Below are 18,623 nucleotides of genomic sequence, written 5' to 3'. Positions count from 1 at the left end.
CAGAAATTCAGTGAAATTCAAATTCCAAAATTTTAGTTGTGAAGTAAGAAGATGTTTTGGCATTGAACAAATATTTAACAAGTAATTCACTATGTATTCTAAAAAACCTAATGATATTTTGAAGACTCTTATTTTAGCAAAATGGAGGAACTATCCACTATGCACTCCCACTAGCCATTTTGGTGACAAATTCTGCTTTACTAATCTCTCAGGAGGAAAGGCCAAATTCATTCTTAATACAGAGGAATGAATACCCCAAGTTTTCAAGCACCCATCAGCACACATGGCAACCTTCCAATTACAGCAAACTGCTGCTTAATGTGTGGCAAGACAAAGTCAAGACTAAGCAGTCCAGAGAACATGACAAATCTGGTCAAGAAGCCTTTGTACTTCTGCAGAACATGAGCAATTGTTGCTACAGAACCACCAAATGAATGCATTCTGTCTAGAAGGTATTCATGGATTCCTCTGCTCTGACCAGTAAGAAATGACTGCAAATGCCTTGAGCAACAGGTCATTTTACCTCCACGCAGGAGAAATCTCTTTGTCTGAAAGGACCTCAGTTAGGCTTAGCCGAGATACATTTTCAGTTTGAAACAATGTAAACCTAAACAGTAAGAAGGGAAATGTTGTAACAATGAACAAAGGATATATGCTTTGTTTCATGGACCATGGTAATACAAAAGGAAGACGAACAAGCTTCATAGAGGAATTAACGCAGTCTTACAGACCACTTGGAAGTTAAAAGACTAAGATACAGTATGGATCAAAGCTGGAAGTTATTGGTGAGTTCACTACAAAGCAAATGGAACAGGAAGCTTTTGAACAATTTGAAATCCTGGCTAATGGTTTATTTGAAACTACAAGACACATTCTTGCACAAGTTTAAAAGCTTTCTGAATCACAGCTATTCAGTTATCTTTAGACTGGTATGGACTGCTGTCAAAGAAGTCTCCTCTTTAGAAGACAAATAAGTCTTACTATGGTTGTGATTTTTTAAATCCAAAAAACAAGTCATCCTTTCCCACGCAAACATCTGTGGGAGTGTAAAAGGCCTCTTTAATCCACAATTTTAATTTCAGTAGTTTTCTGCAGGGAGTGAGGAAGATAAAGGCAAGTTCTACAATCATAAAACATGAAAGAGACAAGTATGGGTGGTATTACTATGACAGAAACCCTGCAATTAGCTGGAATAAGCCAATGCTTAATAGTAGCACTGGCATGTGCTTTCTAAAGTACATCTGACTTCTGCCAAACTGAGTTCTAGAGTCACAGCCTGCTGTCTTTGGGCAATTGCTCACAAGCCTCCTTGTCTTTGCTGCTGGGGAAAATTCATTCAGGCAAAGAATGAGGAATTAATCCGTTTTTGGCAAAGCTCTCAGGAACATACATGTGGTCTCACAGCATTCAAATGAGACTTGAAACATGTTTCACATTAAGGGAGTCCTTCCAAGATAAACTCATAGGCCAAAGGAGTAACTTAGAATAGATTATTCCAGTCCAAAAGGAGGACCTACAATGACCATCCAGTCCAACTGCCTGAGCAACTCAGAAAACTTCAGCCTGTGACTGCTTTTTCAGCCTGGGGGTTTGGATATCGTCATACCTGTGACTTTCACTCTGGAGGTTTTAGGTAGCCCCTTTATCCTGGGGTCTGGCCTGTACAATTGATGAGCTGTACTGGGTTACAAGATCACTGCTTCTTGCTGCTCACCACCACTGTAGAGGTTTCTGCCTAGTCATATCAGCTGATATCATAGAATCAAACACACAAAACAAGAGGCAGGCATTTCCAGTTACAAAACTATGAGATTACTGCTATTTAGCCCATTTTGATCAACCAGATAAAGAAATAGATTTCACCTTTCCATTGAAGCAATTCCATGGAATTAGTCCTCGAATCCCAGATGATACCTCTTTCTTGATCCACAGACTTCCAATTTTCTTCCAAACTAGCCTTTAAATATCCATAGCTAAAACTTAGTCATTTAGTAAGAAAAAAGGCAAAAATTTTATGCAAAAGTCAAGATCATATTTGTCATACTAGGAGTGGGTTTGCTATTTTATTTTTTATTTGAAATACTGCAGAGCTTTCTTATGATACGTATACATTGATAGGGCTTCTGGTAGCAGTTTCAAAAAAATTAGAGTTATGAATCATAATCAGAAATAAATGACTCTTACATCTATTAAGAGAGTTATTTAAAAAAAAAGTTTTGATGAATCATGCAAAAATGTTCACAAACAGCATTATACGTTTTCATAGATAAATGTTTTGTTTTTCCTAAGTCTTAAAAAAGAGCTTGTGCTTTTAACACTTGAATTGAAAAAAAATATTTACAGCAGACATCATAAATGCCACATTGAAGTTCATAGAGGCAAAGTGGTGATGGTCCCCTGTTTTGCATTCACAAAACATGCTGAGGGTTTCAGATCTCTTCCATAAACCCTTAATTTAAAAGCGTTCAGTCTTGGATCTTCAGTATGCTCCTCTTCTCCAAATCATTCATTTCCTTCAGTATAAGAGCAACATTGTATCTCAGTTCTTGAAACTTTGCAACCGGCACCTGAAACAGAACACCAAGCTAAGAAAACACAAGACATCTCCGGAACCTTGACTAGGGTACTAGGGCAAGCCGGTGGATATGTAACACTCTGCAGTGTAAGACCAATCTCTCTTAAAATACTTATTTTTTGCAGACTTAAGACAACGGATTTAAGGTTAATAAAATTCAATTAATTCAACTAAATCCACGTGGAAAAGGAGAGTGGGAAAAAACAGAAATAACACCCACATGGTACGTTTTCTGAACTGCCTGAAGACAGAAAGGAAATACTCAAGGATGTAAACTGAGAGCTGCTTGGGTGATATAAAACTCATGGACTGGAAGGAAAGACATCTGGAAGGTCATGGAGACTACAGAATTCCCAAGCAGAAAATTCAGGATATTCAGCTTGTCCGATCTTGCAAGAGAAAGGAATTAAGACTTGAGGAAGAGACTTGACAGCAACCTCAAGAGCAAATGGCACTCAACACCACATGTGGAAGGCAAAAGATTTAGGGTTAAACATACAAAGCATTTTCAACTGTGCAGGAGACTCATGGGCTCTCCTTTACCATTTCAAGCCCAAGGAGCCAAGTGGATAGAAATTTTATCTTTGAAGACAGAGACCCCCAGCCAAGTGCAGGCACAGACTGGTGACACGGACTGGTGACATCGGTGCAGTGCGCAAACACACAGTCACACAAGTGCCCAGTGCAGTCTGGCTGGTCCCACGCAGTCTGCACAGCACTGCCTAATTTACTCCTTTGACTGCACTGAAGACAGCAGTTCTTTTGGCAGAGACCCTTGTCATCCTTCTGCCCACTGTAGCACAGACACCAATTATATGAGAGAAATCCAACACCTTATTTGCATTTTCCACATACATCAGAAATGCATAAAAAGGCACATCCTTTTCACTTTTTGACATACATACAAGAAGACTTGAAATGCTGCAATTGCCACTGCTTTAAAAAACCAAAACCCGACAACTTCAGTCAGAAGTCACACTGTGATCAAAATACCAAATGGAGACCAAAGAGTGCAACTTCTCCCTGTGCTATATACATTTCAAAGCTGTTCACAACAGAATTATTTTCTGGACTTAGCACCTTCCATAAGCCCTGTAAGTTAGCAGGACATTCTGAATATGTTCAAATAAAGGAAAACTGAAGATCTGAGGTCTACATTTAGTTGCATATGGTACCTTGAACCAAAACACAAGCTTATCCCAAAGAGCTACTAATTGTGGGAAGACAACTCATCAGATAAAGAAACCCTGTTTGCAGTCACACCCTTGGCATCCAGATCCAAGCAGCATCAACAGCAAAGAGCTGATTCTAAGAGCAGTGCACTGTTTCTTATCAGATAGTTGCACACCTGCATGTGCTGGACAAACACATCTCCACCAAAGAATAACGTAGGGTCTTCCACAGACTTGCAACAAAACAAAACCAAAAACAAACACAAACAAACACCAACAACAAAACCCCCAAACCAACAAACCAACCAACCACACAAACTCCCAAAAAACTCAAACAAAAAACCCACCCATACAAAACCAAACCAAACCAGCAAGAAACAAAACCAAAAAAACCCTCCAAAAAACAAACACTAAAATCAAGCCAAAAGATTCAGAAACAATGACACCAGGACCATCACTTGGCATTATATACCAGCAAATAAAGTGGGAATAGAGTATAAATTCTATAGAGATTTATAAACTCTATATGGATTTTATTCTCACAAGTGAAATTTATCCTACTGTGCAGGGTTAACCTGAAGCCATGGCATAATTTAAGTTCCATGGAAGTCCTCAAACATGGGATGCTCTGAGCTGGACTGTCCAGAGAGGTAAATATGATCCCCTGTGAAGTGACACCCTCAACAGTTTGCAATGTAGCACAGAATTTATGCCTTCCTCAACACATGCTTTCTTGAAAAATAATTTAACAGTAAAATCAGTCCAGCTCTTTGAACCCACAGGGCTTTGGTGCTTCTTACAGACTACTACTAATGAGAGAACTGAAGCCAAGATCTGTACGGAGTTCAAATGTTACAATACCGGCTGTGCATTGAATTCCTGTATGCACCACCATGTTATTTATAGAACAAATAGCATTCCTTTTCAAAGGTTAAAATTATGGAAGAGTTTATGCCCTCTTCTGGCAAGCCTTTAGGTACAGTGTCATAAATACTGCCGCTCACTAATCCTGTAACAAACAAAGAGAGTTTTTTTACTTTCTAGCAGACAGAAAGTTCTGAAGAAAAAGAATAAAACTACCTCTGCCACAGAAAAGAATGTTAGATTCTCTCTCTGAGGGTTTAGAAGTGTATCATACATTATATAAACCACCCTGGTAATTTTCCTGCCCTCAAGAGCCACCATCAGGTCTGAAGGTTATAGTTTATAACCATCCCACAACTTTTAATCAAACCAGATATTATGTAATAGTGCTTTCCAGTAATTAATATTCTTCTAACAAATTGCAGTTCAGCAGAACATGTGTAGGAACAAGGTATGAAATGTTTTTGATTGGTATTTCATTGTATATTTTATGTGGCTACACTGAACACGAAGGATTCCAAAGCAAATCAACTAATTGTAACATACACTTTACAAGAGCTTTAGGATTTTACTAATAATTTACTAAATAAAACTAGAAGTGGTTTCCTTACTATTTATTATGGCAATCAGACTTACTTCAAAGCGATGAGCTGTCCCATCTGAAAGCTTCATCATCATCAGAATGGATGGCTGGAGTGCGCGGGCCAGCGAACTGAAATTATTTACATCATTAGTATTACAGCAGTAGAGATCAGCAGTGTGATGACTACAGCATTGCACATTAACAATTATAGATGTTCTTGTAGGCTTTACACAGAACATGAGTAATTTCAATCAGAGTCTTGCTGGAAACTCATGAACACAACAGTTCTGTCCAATTTACCTCAGTATTGAGATTTAACATTTAATTAACAGTTTAGTAACTCCAAGTTCAGGAGCATTTTCATTTTTACATAATTGGTTTAGTGGAACTATGATAGGGATAAGAGATGACCAAGTACTGCTAATAATAATGCACAGTTTTCTTATACAGTTTACCATGTTGCATTAATCATTTCTGTTCCTTCATATGTTCAACTGCCACCTTATTTGGGAAATCAACCTCTTCCAGGCTTCAGCCTAAATTTGTGTGTTATTTTATTTGATGACCCAAAGAAGGGAAATGAGTCATTCTTGCGCAGCTTCTATCCATTGACATTGCCAAAGCCTGCTCAGGTACAGACAGGCACTATAGCCCAGAACTGCCATACCTCCCTGCAGAGGCTGTTGGTGGATGATAAACAAGAAATCCCAGGGGGAAGATTAACAGAAAACAAAACTAAAAGGAAGGAAAACAAAAACCAGTGATGTATTGCTCCTGTGTTGTTTGGAAAACAAATCATAGGATTTGCTTTCAGCTTGCAAGCACTGTTCCTAAGGATGTTTATCTGGACATTTTGCTCTCTTATCAGTACAGATTCTTTTTCTACAGAGTGATACCTGAGTGGTGCTTACAGCACTGCTCATCAGACTGTCACCTGAACTAGTAGCTTGTGGCCATCCCAACTTTCTCTAAGGAGCCTTTTTTCTTGACTTCAGGAAGCAATCCCTGATCAGCCATGGGCCTCTCTAAGAGACAGCACTCTCTCCCAGATGCAGGTATTCAGACATGCAACATGAAGTCACTCATGCTAACAATTTACACTACTAACAAAGACTGTATTGCCTACTTTCTTTCAGATTGGTCTGTCTTGGTTAGAAGCAGACAGAGACCAAACAGCACAGACAACAGATTTCTGTGTTGTTCTGGCTCTAGCCAAAGATCTGTCACCCACCAAGCCGCTGCTGTGGCAGATGGTAAGAAGCTGTTCACTGCAGGCACAGGCAGGATGATCTCAAAGGCTTTTACTCCTGTTGTGAAAGAAACTAGGAGGTAGTTCAATAGCCAGTTTTATAACTGTAGCAGTGTAAAGGTGCTGTCCTGAAAACTCTCTTTGCAGAAGCAGAGTACAAGCAACAAACCATGGTCTGCTTGAGAAGTTGAATAGATGAATATCCTCTCCTGTTCCAGTAAAACTAAGACCTTGCCTGCTGCTTGAGGCTCAATCTGACTAATTTATACCATCATCACCAGGACCTGTGGATTTTTATCAGCTCTGTTAAAATTTAAAATAAGAGACTCAAACTTTGAGTGAAATGCTACAGCAGTAAAGTGTATATACACTGACTTCTACACTGTTCGGAATATTCCACCTGTATCTTACTGTTTTAATGCTACCTGCCAATCCCTAAAATCAAGGTGCATTTTGACCCCATTAAAATGTTTAAGCAGCACAAGAAATTGGTTTATTCTGAGGGAATTCCAGGCATGTGCATGATTCTCTTTTATACCTTGTGGATATAGCTACATCCACTCTCCACTTGAGGTCCTGGATACTTGGTAGCCGACTTCTTTGTATCAGAGCTGTGCCTTCGGAAGTAGGACGCCTAAAGAGTGAATCATATATAAGAGACTGGAATGCAAAATTCATACAAGAAGAAACAATCTAAAGAGAATAGCATTCCTCAGTACAAACCTGTCCAGAATTTGTTTCTCTGCTACATCTGTCCTTACTTAAAGAGGTCTGAGCAAGTGGAATTTTTGTGGATTTAATCTGTGATCAGATTATCCCCTTTTTCTATGCTTAACTCTCTTCTATGAACTTAATAGTTCATGTTGATAAAAGAGACTGTGACTGTGTAATTTTAAAGTTTAGTAAGAGTCATTGTAGTGGCTGGCATACCTATTATTTCAATTATATGCAACTGTGAGGCATAGAAAGGGACCTGCAAATATATTTTTACTTTCATGCAAATCCAACAGGAACAAGCAAGCAGAGACAAGACAGATGACTTAGGCAAAACAGTTGCATAAGGTCATTGATCTTCAGCAAAAACCATCTAGCATTGGCAAGCAGCAATGTTTTAAAACATAATAGAATTAGTGTATTGAGTGTATTTTGAAGCATACTTAAAAAAACCCACAGTGGTTCTTGTTGATCCAACATAATTTACAAACTGTAAGTTCCTTACATAATGTTCACTGCCAACCCCAGCGCAGCCTTCAAGATTTTTACCTAGTCTAATGTGTAAGAAGCCAAGCATTTTATTTGTTACTCATATTGCAGGAATCAGGCTGATCAAGACCTAGTTTATTCATGAGGGGAAATACAGTTAACAGCAATCAAACTTCAGATGGCTGACAATTTTGAAAATTTTAACAACATCCTAAGTTCTGCAAAACTAAACAGTAAATCTGATACAAGTACATAATAACCATTTTTAGATACATATGCAGGAATAATTTCAGAATGAGGTCACTGAGCTGGTCCATTGAGGAACTGAACTTTTGAACTTTGTGTTACTTACCTGTTTTTTTTTTTCTCCTTTCCCTGCCCCATCCCCACCTTTTTATTTTTTTCCTTTGCTTTTTTTCTCTAAGCATCCCATGTCCCTAGAATTTATTTATGGTACATTTCAAGTCTACTCCAGTACTTCCACTAAGGGCAGGATAAGAAACATTACATCCTTTATCCATGGTGCTAGACATAATCTTATTACAGACTTTACATCAGAAAGGAATCCTCTCTGAACAAATCAAGCACTGATTGATAGGAATGGCAGTCTAACATCACTTCTCAGATTCTTGTGTGCAAGTTAGCTGGGCCTTTAGAAACTGCCCAGAAAGATTAATGATCTCATAAGGTACATGGGACTCACAGGCTGAGATCCTCCAAGTGCCCTGCATTATAAAAGGAGATACAAGAAACAATTTATGTCTTTGGTGGAGGAGGGGGTTTGGGGGGTTGGGTGGTGTCAGAAGTGACACACATTCCTAATAGCATGGTAAAGGAATGAGCAAAAAAAGTAGATCAGCTGGTTCTTACTCACTGTCAACTCCTGGACAGGAAGTAGGTCACCACAGCTGGGTGCAGCCATGAGAAGCTGGAGTCTAGAACAGTCATTAGCAGGATTAAACAATAAGAACAGGCCTTTCCCTCAGTGGAGAGCTGCTGCCAGAGTATTGCTTAAGTTGGAGACTCCCTAAAAATAACCACACTGCTACTGTTTCCTTAAGACATGTTAACTCCCATCAATGGAAGTAAGTCCATTCAGTGCAGCACCAGCACTCTGGAGGAAGAAAGGAGTTTTAAAAACAGAGATACTCAACTTAGCAGTGGTGGAAAAGGTCAGAAATGGTGACCTCCCAAACAGAGGGGAAGTTTCTGAATATTGTTGAGAGATGGAATTTCTACAGTCAAACATGAAGCTCTATTTCTGGTCAGGACTTCTGACCAGAATGGCACTTCTGTACTATTCTCCTGGGAAGAGTCACAGCTTTTATAGCTTAGTTTAAGCTTCCATCAGGACCTTCCCAACTTGGACAATGATGGGAGCTGCAAGAATCCTGTAAAGATGACAGAATGTGCATAGTGGCCAACATGCATACAGAAATTACACAGGCTGCTAATCAAGCCATTGATTTCTGAGAGGAATAGCAAAATGGAGCAGAGAGGACTCAAAGAATTACGCATCCAAAACCTATAGCCTATAATTACATTTTGTAAACACTCTGTGCCAGCAGCTGCAAAATACTGTCAGCACATTGTGCACACAGAAGTCAGAACAAGTAAAAGACCATGGATCAGGTAGAGACCATCCTAGAGACCATACAAGCCATGGTGGAAAGCATGATACACCTGGTGACAAGAACGTCACCTGCTAAAGGATGCAACTCGAAAATGAAAGATTGGAGAATTTGGAGCAGCAGCTGATCTATCAGTATACAAATTCTGGATGGTTCCCTATGCACATAACAAGACATGCCTAGCAGGCCACTGAACTGGAAGGCTGAACAAACTTGTACATGTGAAATGCTGACAAATAGAACACAGAATGCACCCTCCTGGTTGAAACGAAAGCTACACTGTTAGGAAAAAAAATAAAAAGCAGTGCCTTTATTATAAATATTCAGAGAGGAGGAAGTTAGTATTATCCTTTTCCTTAAAATCAGTTTTAATTTAATGTAGTTATTTACTGGGGTCAATGCGACAAGTTTTTCTTTCAGTCTACATAGACTGGTGGAACTGTGGGAAAACAAATACAATTGCCAAATACTTCAGAGCTGTTGTTTAGATAAAAGAACTCCAAAAATAAGATAAAATGCCAGGAAAAGTATTAAAAATGGGTTTTTCTGAGTTTTCTAGCTCATACTGAATTACTGAATTTTTGATCACATGCTAATGTACCTCTTACCATCACAAACATATATATTTACAACTCAATACGCATATGTATGATTCAGTGTTACATTTAATATTGTAGAAGCAGAGCTGTCTAAAAATCAAACCTGAGGTGTTCTTCTCTGGTCGCAAAACACAGAGCAAGATTACACTGGATAATCACAGCTTTCAAAATGAGAAAAAGCTAAATTTTCCAGCATCGTGATTTCACAGTAGAAAACAGACAATCATGCATGCTTCAAATTACATCTAAATTTATCTTCCTTTCCTACTGCAAACAATATTTCCACTTTGCAACCATGAATTTTGCATTCTTAACACCTATAATTCAAACAGAAGAGCAAAGGAAAGACAAGAAGACTGAATTTATTTTTACTCCAAGAACCTTTAGCTGTAAGCCAAGATCTTAATCAAAGAAATGAAAAATATTTTTAGCTTTGGTAGCAGCACTCAGACCCTTGAGGGTAACTAAAAAACCACAACTGTGGTTATTGGGTTTCCATGCAGAGAATGTGGAGCAGCATTAGGTTAGTGATGTCATGTGCTGAGTGACCTCAAGTTTCAAGAAGGAAAATTGGAACTACAGAGCATCTTGAACTGGGCCCACAATGATCATCAGAGTCCAACTCCTGGCCCTGCACAAGTTTGTGTATTCAAAATGTTCAAGATCTTGAATTTCTAGAATAGCCTAAATATGGTTGAGCAGAGAAACTTCTAGAAAAAGGGAATCCCAAGAACGGACAAAAGAGACAGGGTGTTTAAAAAATTCTCGATTTAGAACTTCCTCTAGAGCTACTGAGGAATGTTGCTTAAAAAGTGAATTACAGCAGGCAGAGCACTTGATATCTCATGTGTGTTGTCATCAAGTCACTCAGTGTGAATTCCCAACTGAATTGTACATTAAGACTTGAGAAATGCTGAGAAAGCTGCCATGAACCAAGGCATTCAGTGGGCTTTTGTAGCCTGCCTCTTTTACTGTAACTTGCTAATGATAATGATGGCAAAAGTGAGTAATTCTGCACTGCAGTTTTCATCTGTAGGTATTGATCCACCTCACAGTCTATAAAACATTATAAAAACTGATGAACACAGAAAAATTGAAAATTGGCAAGAAATCTACTTAATGCATATATTGCCATGCATGATGGACATCATACTGTGCTGAATCAAAATAATGGGACTTATTCTCATTAATTTGGAAAATAGTGCTGTTCCTTCAATACACCAAGGATTTGTGTCAGCAGAGCTCTGTGCAGCCCTGCTGTCTGCACAATGAAGGCACTAACCTGTTACCAAAGACTACACTGGAAAAGTCCACAATGAAATCTTCCGGTATTCTGAAAGAGAAGAGCAAGACAAAACAGTTAGGGTTTTTTTTTCTTTTTGTAACCACACCTATATGGCCTTTTCTGAAAAAACCCTAGATCTATTATAGAACAAAAAAGATGTCTCAAAATTTTCCATCTTCCACTGCTTAAAATTTCCAGCTCTTACATAAGCACTTCAGTATTGATTCAGACAGGGCTCTCAAAAGGACAACCTATGTTTATATACCAAGAACCCTAAAAACTGTAATACATCTTTACTGTCCTACCTTGTATGGCAACAGCAGATTTCAAAAGAACACAGTATTTGCTTAACTTCTCTCAGTAAAATCAAGAAAAATTTTACTGATGGCTCTGACAAGTGTAGAAGGCAGGCCAGCAATGCATACTTTCAAAAATCCCAAATTTACACATTCAATTTCATTTTCACCTCAAGTGTAATGAAGACAGAAGGAATTGCACCCGCAAAATTCAGAGGCCCTTGTAGCCAGGGCTACTTACAAGATTAGCATACATAGGGACTGCCTGAAGAGAGTAACACACTCCATCTACTCTACATCTCTCCACTCCACCATTCCTCCGACACTGCTGTTGCCTTACAAACGAGCTACTGTTGATTCTCAGTACAATAGATCAGGCTGTGAATTGCAAAGACCACAGAGCAAACACTATCCATTCAGCTGCCTTTGCCACAGGGACAGTAACCTCCTACAGACAGGCAGGTTGGACAAGTGGGAGAAGTCACTACTGCTGCTGCCACAGTTAAATCCAGCACTCACCATGAATCAGTGCCCAGAGACATTACTCACCAGTGGCTTGAGACACACAGCAGTGTATCAAAAAAAAATCAAAGCAAACAAGGAAGTTATCTGTCCTAAAGAGCTTACGGTGTCTAATGACCAGAGAAAAAACAACTCATCAACTCACACAGCAGGAAGATGAAACAGCAGTTACTACAGTTTGAATTCATAAAGAAAGAAGTAGGGTTAAATCATATTTTAAAAGACTACATGGATAAAAAGAAATTAATTTTAACAAGCACTAGAACAGTGCTTTTTTGGCTGCAAGAGTCTGTCTTCAAGGGGCGACAAGACTATTTCTACAAACATTTCTTACATTTTCATGCAAGCGTATCATTTAGCCCATCCTGACCCTGACTGGATATCCTGACTATATAGTGTAATAGCTGGAGACAGGGGGTTGTAATATGATTATGATGATACTTACCACAACACTTGCTTGACCCAAGAGCGTTACCAGAACAGAAATATTAACACTACCTTTGAGTTTGCATTATTTTTGCTGTGCAATCAATGATTTTGCTGAAAATTCTCTTCCTGACTCAAGCAGCACACACGAGGCCAGTCACACATGACACAGATAAGATAGAACATGGCACAGTTCAGCCTGAACTACAGATGGTAATCACTTGTCAGTGGAACATTCTGAGGAAGGTACTCAAAGGGCAAGTAATGTGTGAAGATGTCTCAATCTCATGTTATTCACGTGAGTCATAAAGTTAGTAAATAATCTGTGAGGGTAGGGAAAAAAAAGCACCCACAATTTAGCGTGAATTTATTCCCACTGGCTCAGCCACTCAGGCTAAGAAATAGGGAACTGCAACTCTTTTAAACTAGTAATATTGATCTAGTTAATCAGAAGTGGGCATGTATTCCAGCTTCTCTCTTCATCAAAACTAGAAGCCAATATAAGTACCTCACCAGAAAACTGAGAATTACAAGATATTATATGGGCAGAACTAGCTCAAGCTTCAGATTCACTTGAAGAAACAAAACTGAATACAAGAACTGGGGAAAAAAAAAAAAAAAGGTTATATGGCAGAGAGTTTAAACCTTTTAAAAGAAGACAGAATGAAAAAGAGGTCTATAGGCCCTTTTTCTGCTTTAAAAGACAAAATATCTGCCCAAACACTGGATGCCAATAATGCCAAGACATCACTGTTCAACCAATGTCATGTTCTTTGTGCACTTGATCACAGGACGGCCACTGCACCAGGCTACATGTCTGAATGTAGTTAGTTAGTGCTTTGAAAACAAGCAAGTATTTAATCTCCAAACACAAGCCCACTGGGAAAGGCAGGAAAATTATGTTTCTCAGAGGAACTGAAGGTGTTAAAGGTGCTGCCAAATTTTTAACTATCACAGCTTGAGAGCAGAATAAGCGATTGAGTTTTCTAAAAGTTCAGCCACAAAGTGAAGAGAGCTACTCACATGAAGTAAGACTGTCAGAGATGGAAGTTAGGAAGAGTCCCAATACTGTGAGAACAATGGGAGCATAGCAGCAACTAGCAGCCTAGCAGCACACACATTCAAGTCTGCAAGCAGCACAAATGCAGTTACCTAACTATTGCTGCTAGATCAGCCACATTAACCAGAACAATAAGATAAAAAGATGTATTGAGATATAAAAGATATAAAAGAGATAATCTAGACTGAAAAGTGTCTTGAGTAAAATGTGTGAATAAATTAAGTGAGGAAAAAAAACCCCCAAACACAACTACAAAAGTGTAAGTCATTCAAGTGTGGTGAAATGACAAGGATAGGGACTTGGGAGTCCAGCCTGGAGAGTGAATTCTGACACTCCTATACCAACTTTCTGCACTGCTCAGAAGAATATTCACCCAGCCCCTGAGAATATAGCATGGAGCTTTTAGTATTCCTCATTATTCCATAATCAAACCTGGCACATTCTTTGTGCACCTCAAAAAACACCAGCTCCCACTGGGTCAAAAGTAATTAGTCAGTTTCTTACTGACCTACTTTAACCTGGGTGTGAACTCCCATGACAGGGCAGAGGCAGCAGCTGGCATTTCAGCTCTCAAGACAAAGGGCAGGCTGAACGCCAGCACTGATCAGCAGACAAAACTGTATCAACTTGCAAGGCACCTTTCACTATGGTCCAAATGGCACTTTTCATCGGTTACACCCCAACTAAATCTGCAGTTTTAGTTTGCCTGAAATCGCTAATAAAGTAAATCATGCTTATGACTTAACTGCTTACATAGAGGAAGCCAATGTACAGGTTAATGGACAAATCAGGATGAAAAAAAGACAGAATTAGAAACATCTATTCTATTTCTATTTCTCCTATGTAGTAATCAGAATGTTGAAGAAATGTGTGAAAATAGTGTTTTAAAATAATTAAGCCTTGATGCAGAGGTTCCAACACAGAAGAAAACATCAATAGATGTTATTCACGGTTACTAAATACAGAAATAGGAGAAAACCTATAAATATTACTAGCATCTGATATTTAGCTTTTAGGATATGAGCCCTTCAAAGATACTCATGGAAGACTGATAAAGATTTTGGCAAATGTTGTAACAAAGGTCATGATTTCTTGGGTAATAGGCAGGAGAAATTGTAGCTGAACATGGTGGTAGGGTTTCATGAGCATTATATCATTGACCTTTCAAAGAAGGAAAGAAGTAGGGCAGTTCTTAGCTTCTGAAATGCTACCACTGTCTTACCAAACACTTAAAAAAATATTGCAGGGTAAGGTGGGGTTGGCAGAGAGAAGGTCACTCATATCTGCATAACCTACATTACAGACTAAATCAGAGGATTCTCCCCAGCAAGTGAAATAAAACTGCTCATGCTCAGTGCTAAATCAAGTCTTACACAACACCTGTTTTTTTCCTCTGACTTTGTGTGATGTTTGCCAACAGATGCATTATAAGATATTTACAGGTAATTTTTATACCAACTTTTTGTGTAAAAAAAGTTAATTTGGGGAAACAATTACATAAAAACCACGAAAAAACAAACGTTAAAAGAACTGGTGTAAACAGGCATACCTGAGCTCCTTCAGGTCTTCTTTAAAAACCTAAAAAGACAAAGAAGATGAAATTTTACATGATTTAGCCTTTACTGATCATTTCTTACCTACTGAAACAATAGTGGTTACTTATTTGGTATCTCTCCCCAAAAATTTTAGACTTGAGTGTCATTTGTTTTGAAATGACAATATATTATATTGGTAATATATTGAAAAGAATTTTCAGAAGTGTTCAATCAAGTTGTGATTTAAAGACCTAAGTATTTTGGAAGCCTTTATTTTTCAACACAATATCTCTGCCACTTCTTTTTATTGAGAAACATTCTTCTTTTAGACTAACTATGTGCCCTTATTTCCAAATACTTTTTGCAGTAAGTTGTTTAAACTATGACAAGAAAAAAAAAATGGCAAAATATAAGGTCTGAATGCTAAAAGTATACTTCCACTACATTTCCTGCAAGATGGGAGCTTTCCCAGTATTACCCGGGTAAATTTGAAGCTGTATCTTAAACAAGATGTTTTGGAAAACCAGAAGTGGTACACTTATACAATTTTCTTTTATCGTTTTTATAAGGTAAAAAAACATGAAAAATGAAGAAAATAGCTATGAAGAAGGGATAGGTGTTGGGATATTGCAGGTGTGTACATATTCACACCAAACATCCACAGCATAAGGGGAAATTGCTGAGGAAATGTCTTCCAAATTCCATTATATTGTTCTGGCCATAAGACCTTCCTTTCTCTATGGAAGAAATATGAACAAAGAAGTAAAAAAAAACCCAAAAAACACAAAAAAAACCAAAAAACAAAAAAAAACAAAAAGAAAGAAAGAAACAGAGAGAGAAATTATAAGCATGGACAAAAATAAGTGGTATGTGTGAACACCCAGTTGGAGTAAGAGAAATTGTTGATGCCTATGAAATAACATTTTGCTATGAATTCTTTGGTGGCCTTAATTTAGGAGTAAAAGCAAACATGCACAGTAAAAAAGACGCTGAAGGAGAAATAGATGCAGGAATCTTTTTCATAAAGCTTAAATATTTTTTCAAAAAGCTCACTCTGAATCCACCTAACAAGAGAAATAAGTTCCAGACTTTTAGCAGTTTCTTCCAACAACCTTAACTCACAGAATCATTTTTATGTGCAGCTTCCCTCCCAGGCAAATGAAATTGAGCTGGTGATTTGTATCTGACGCAGCTTTTACCTTATCAGGGTTCCAAGTACTCCCAGAACTTACTTCTTGTTTGAAAGTTGATAAGGGGAGTCTCAATGCTTCTCGGAGGAGGGTGTACATGCCAGAAATGAGGAAAGCAAGTTGCTCTTCTGAGAGATTAGCACTCTCTGCAATCAGCCTGACAGATTCCCTGCAGTCTTTTCCTTCTAATGCATTAACCGTGACTGTGAATAACAAAAAAAGAGCAAGATCTTGAATTTGCTCAACTATGTGGCTCTTGATTTTGATGGTCAAAGGTGCATTGAGAAAATTCTCACCACAGGGACAAACCTCACAGACAAAAATGAAATCAATCATTGAGACAGTGTAGCAGAGCCTTCAATAACACTGGCTGGATAACCCTCAGATACTGTTACATGCAATTTTTACACAGTGAACTGACCAGGCGCATGAATTTGCATCTTATTTTTCACATTAGTATTTGTTTAGCAATAGAGTAATAGCAACAGCCTTGAAAAACTAACTCGGTGCAAGTGCAAGAGCAATGTAGTTATACCGTGCTGAAATCCGCCACATCTTCAAAGATTATAAAACCTTCAGAGGAAAAACTGCAGCCCTGCAAACTGTGAGACACGAGGTCAGCAAGAGCAGACAGTGATGGGAGATTTGTGCCAGCTCTGCACAAACTGGAGGGAGGCTGTGCCCACCCACTCCAGGGGGATCTGCACTGGGGTCACTGCCCTGGCTCCAGGCAGTTTGAAGGACTATCAGCCCCAGCTACAGCAGGAAGCATTTATTGCACACCCAAAAGCAGGTGACAATTTACACCAAAATTAAACCCAGACAGTCTGGCTTCCTGGCACTGATAAGGCTTTTCAGTCTCTAAGTCCCTGCATCAAACAGCAAATACAGTTCAACATGTGCGTTTACTTCTGTCCCAAATGCCTCTGCCTATACACAGCTTCATTATTTCAAGTATTACAAGGAAACTCCGATACATTCCTTGCTTCTGCTACTGTGCAGCAACACTTTTAGAGACCAACCAGCCACCAGATGTTTTGAGTCCTTCAAATTAAAAAGAAAATCCCTGAGAAGATGTTAGCTGAGAGAACATGCCAGGGTCATACCATGCTGGGCAGCAGCTACTCTCCAGCAAGCTGTGCTTTCAGTCTGCTGGTCAACAATTCCATTATTTCATGATTGTTTTATATACCCTAATGTACTCAACTGTGTAACTCCTGATTTTGATGGTCAAAGGTGCCTTGAGAAAACTCTCACCAGAGGGAGAAGTCTCACAGACAAAAATGAAATTAATCATTGTCCATCTTACAGCCTCGACCTCAACAGGACACCTGCACCTTGGGGTTGCTGTATTGTCTCCTGCAAGTTCGGGAGACGCCCAAGGGGTCTTCTGACTGCCACACACAACCTGACAGTGACTGAGGCTGTTGGCTCTGGTACAAAGGGATGAGAGAGGAATGACTTTAACAGCACTCAGCTGACTTTGGGGGCCGTCCACGGCTGCAGAACTCCATTCCTCATTATCACAGATGTCACGGAATTGTAGAATACAATGAATCAAGCCCCTCATTTTATTTAAAGGTCAGCTCTAGCTTCCTGTCAGGAAAGCCAGTGAGAAGTGCCCCAGGAAGCTGCAGCCTTGCAGCTGAAGCCCTGCAGCTGTCACAGGATCACAGAATGTTCTGAGTTGTAATGGACCCAGAAGGATCATCAAATCCAACTCAGCCCTGCACAAGACACCCCAAGAATCCCACCATGTGCCTGAACACTCTTTAAACTCTGTCAGGCTGGTCCTGTGACCACTTTCCTGGGGAGCCTGTTCCAGTAACCAACATCTATGGAAAGAATCTTTTCCTGTTCTCTAACCTGAAGCGCTCTGACACAGCATTTTGCTGTTCCCTCGGATCCTGTCACTGGTCACCAGAGAGGACATCAGTGTCTGTCTCTCTGTGGCCTCTCGTGAGGAAGTTGTAGCCAGCTTTGAGGTCTCCCCTCAGTCCTCTCCCGGCCGAACAGACCAAGTGACCTCAGTCCGCATGACTTCCCCCTTACGGCCTTTCACCATATTCTTTGGTCTCCTTTGGAAGCTCTCTAATAGCTGCCCCTCTTTTCCCGTCAGGATCCACGGCTTCCCCGGCGAACGCGGCTCCCGCCCATGGCTCTGGCTGGGAACCCCCCGCGTCCCTCTACGGGGGCAGCGCGGCCCTTCCGCGCCGGGGCGGCGCCCCGCGGGCCCCGCACGGGCCCTACCTTTGAGAAGCCGCCGGAAGGTCTCCTTGCCCACGTCCTGCACGCCCCGGGCCATGGCCTCCACCTCGGTGGGTACGCGCGGGCCCAGGAAGCCGCGGCCGCCGCCGCCGTCGCCGAGCCCCTGCGCCGCCCCGGCCGCCATGGCCGCGCCGCCCGCCCGCCGCTCGCCCTCCCCGCGGCAGG

General features: G+C 39.9%; 1 protein-coding gene across 2 annotated transcripts; it reads right to left on the bottom strand.

Moving 5' to 3' along the window:
• Positions 1-2,050: 2,050 nt before the first annotated feature.
• On the bottom strand, positions 2,051-18,607 carry COMMD5 (COMM domain containing 5). Of its 2 annotated transcripts, none has more exons than XM_066339794.1 (7): positions 18,441-18,607; positions 16,200-16,393; positions 15,015-15,043; positions 11,159-11,209; positions 6,982-7,077; positions 5,248-5,323; positions 2,051-2,567 (listed from the first exon to the last, which is right to left on the bottom strand). In XM_066339794.1, the coding sequence occupies exons 1-7, from the start codon at positions 18,580-18,582 to the stop codon at positions 2,466-2,468; spliced, it is 690 nt and encodes a 229-aa protein (XP_066195891.1). In that variant the 5' UTR covers positions 18,583-18,607; the 3' UTR covers positions 2,051-2,465. The 2 variants fall into 2 exon arrangements, with proteins under 2 accessions (XP_066195891.1, XP_066195892.1); XM_066339795.1 differs by having other exon boundaries at positions 16,233-16,393.
• Between the last annotated feature and the right edge of the window lie 16 nt (positions 18,608-18,623).

This window comes from Sylvia atricapilla, chromosome Z (assembly GCF_009819655.1).
Source record: "Sylvia atricapilla isolate bSylAtr1 chromosome Z, bSylAtr1.pri, whole genome shotgun sequence".
Classification (NCBI taxonomy): Eukaryota; Metazoa; Chordata; class Aves; order Passeriformes; family Sylviidae; genus Sylvia; species Sylvia atricapilla.
The sequence above is the reverse complement of the archived record's forward strand: the minus strand, read 5'-3'. Positions and strand labels throughout refer to the sequence as shown.

Excerpts from the sequence above, each read along its gene's own strand:
- COMMD5 (XM_066339794.1), bottom strand. The coding sequence starts at position 18,582 with ATGGCGGCCGGGGCGGCGCAGGGGCTCGGCGACGGCGGCGGCGGCCGC. Across the intron at positions 15,044-16,199 it reads GTACTTGGAACCCTGATAAG|GTTTTTAAAGAAGACCTGAA; the intron begins GTAAAAGCTGCG and ends TTGTCTTTTTAG. Across the intron at positions 2,568-5,247 it reads GGACAGCTCATCGCTTTGAA|GTGCCGGTTGCAAAGTTTCA; the intron begins GTAAGTCTGATT and ends GTTCTGTTTCAG.